This window comes from Orycteropus afer, unplaced genomic scaffold, assembly GCF_000298275.1.
Source record: "Orycteropus afer afer isolate SDZICR_OR568_19922 unplaced genomic scaffold, OryAfe1.0 scaffold01200, whole genome shotgun sequence".
In the NCBI taxonomy this organism is placed as follows: domain Eukaryota; kingdom Metazoa; phylum Chordata; class Mammalia; order Tubulidentata; family Orycteropodidae; genus Orycteropus; species Orycteropus afer.
The window spans coordinates 182,364-183,989 of NW_006922787.1; the positions used below are offsets into that span (position 1 = coordinate 182,364).

Genomic DNA, 1,626 nt, shown 5'->3' on the forward strand with positions numbered 1-1,626 from the left:
ATAGCAACCACTCAGCACAAATAGTGATACTATGAAAATAGCTACCAACAGAAAAAGGGAAAGCCATGATGATGACCAGGAGGAGAGGGAGGAAGGTAGGAAGGATGGGGAGGAGGAAGGACGCAAGGAAGACAGTAATGGATTGAGTGTGACTCTCAATAATTAACATGCCTGCATTAGGGAGATATTTCATAACAACGCGGTAACAAACCTTGTGGGGAAGACATTCTAGAGGACCCCGGGCGAGCTGCCCCAGAACCCACCTTCCAACAAGGAGCACCTATGTCCCCAGGAGGGGCCCGTGTCATTGTCAGCACTGTGGGCCAGTGCTCCTGTGTTCCTCATGGTCTCACTCCCGAGGACCCAGCAGACAGTGTTCCCTCTGGTGGTGAGCTGGGTGGTCCCGGGTGGAGGTGCCCCTGAGGGCTCTGCTCTGCAGACACAGCCGGCTGAGGGTTTCTGTCCCTCTCGGGATGTGGTTTCTCTCATGGTGCCCCTTGCACAGTAATACATGGCTGTGTCTGTGGCCTTCAGGCTGCTCCACTGCAGGAAGGCGGTGCTGATGGAGTTGTCTGTGGAGATGGTGACTTGATCTTGGATGGATGGGCTGTAGCTGGTATCAGAATCATCAGGGTATATATCTCCCACCCACTCCAAGCCTTTTCCAGGCATCTGCCACACCCAGTGGATCCAGTAGTCAGTAAAGCTGTATCCAGATGTCTTGCAGGAGATCTTCAGAGACTCCCCAGGTCTCTTCACCTCTGCCCCGGACTGCACCAGCTGCACCTGGGCACAGATGCCTGTGGAGACAAGAATCAGAGGTCAGAGGATTTCACCTCCCACCCCTTAGGGGACCTCAAACCGCAGGCCATTCTAACCTGGGAGAACGGCCATGAGGAGGACAACAATTTTGACAGACAGCATCTTGGAAGGAGAATGTATAGGGGAAGTAATGAAGATCCCAGCTGGGCCGTGAGTAAGACTCCTCTGTGGAGTCAGAGTGTTTTTAAATGGTTGTCCCCACTTTGCATATTTCTGCTTTGCCCTCCAGGTGAGAGTTCTCAGGCTTTATAACTGTAGAAACACAAGGCAGGGAGAGTAGCAGGTTTTGAGACTCATGGGAGAGACCTGAGAAGGTCCTAACACACACACACACACATACACACACACTGCCACCTGGCTCTGGACAGCACAACACAACCCTTTCCCCACTGCAGTGCAGCTCTCAATCCACTGGGGGAGGGTAGGTGGAAGGTCTCTGTGAGTCTGCAGCCTGAGGGCGCAGAGAGACAGCACAGAGGGTCCCCACCTCAGTGTCTGTGGAGAATCCAGAGTGCGTCTACGTTAGAATGTGCCTGTGTCTCCTTAGAGAGGGCTGTGAGGATACTGACTTCCACATGGTGCCTTCCAAACAGACATTCCCGGTGGACTCTAGCACCACGGGGCTGCAGTGCACTTCCTTCTGCTGAGAGGACCCAGGTCTCAGAGAGTGTGGGCTTACTCAGAGCTGTCTCCCCACTCCATGCCACTGAAGCCAAAGATTAAGGTCTCAGACTCTGATTCCTCATGTTGAATGCAAGCCTTTTTCCTTTATTTGTTTAAGACAGTAGAACTTTGTTTATAAGA

General features: G+C 52.6%; 1 gene segment (V, D, J or C); it reads right to left on the bottom strand.

Moving 5' to 3' along the window:
* Positions 1–228: 228 nt before the first annotated feature.
* Positions 229–924, bottom strand: LOC103212992. The segment is given in 2 exon segments: positions 229–800; positions 879–924. Coding segments are annotated over 2 exon segments (618 nt in total).
* Between the last annotated feature and the right edge of the window lie 702 nt (positions 925–1,626).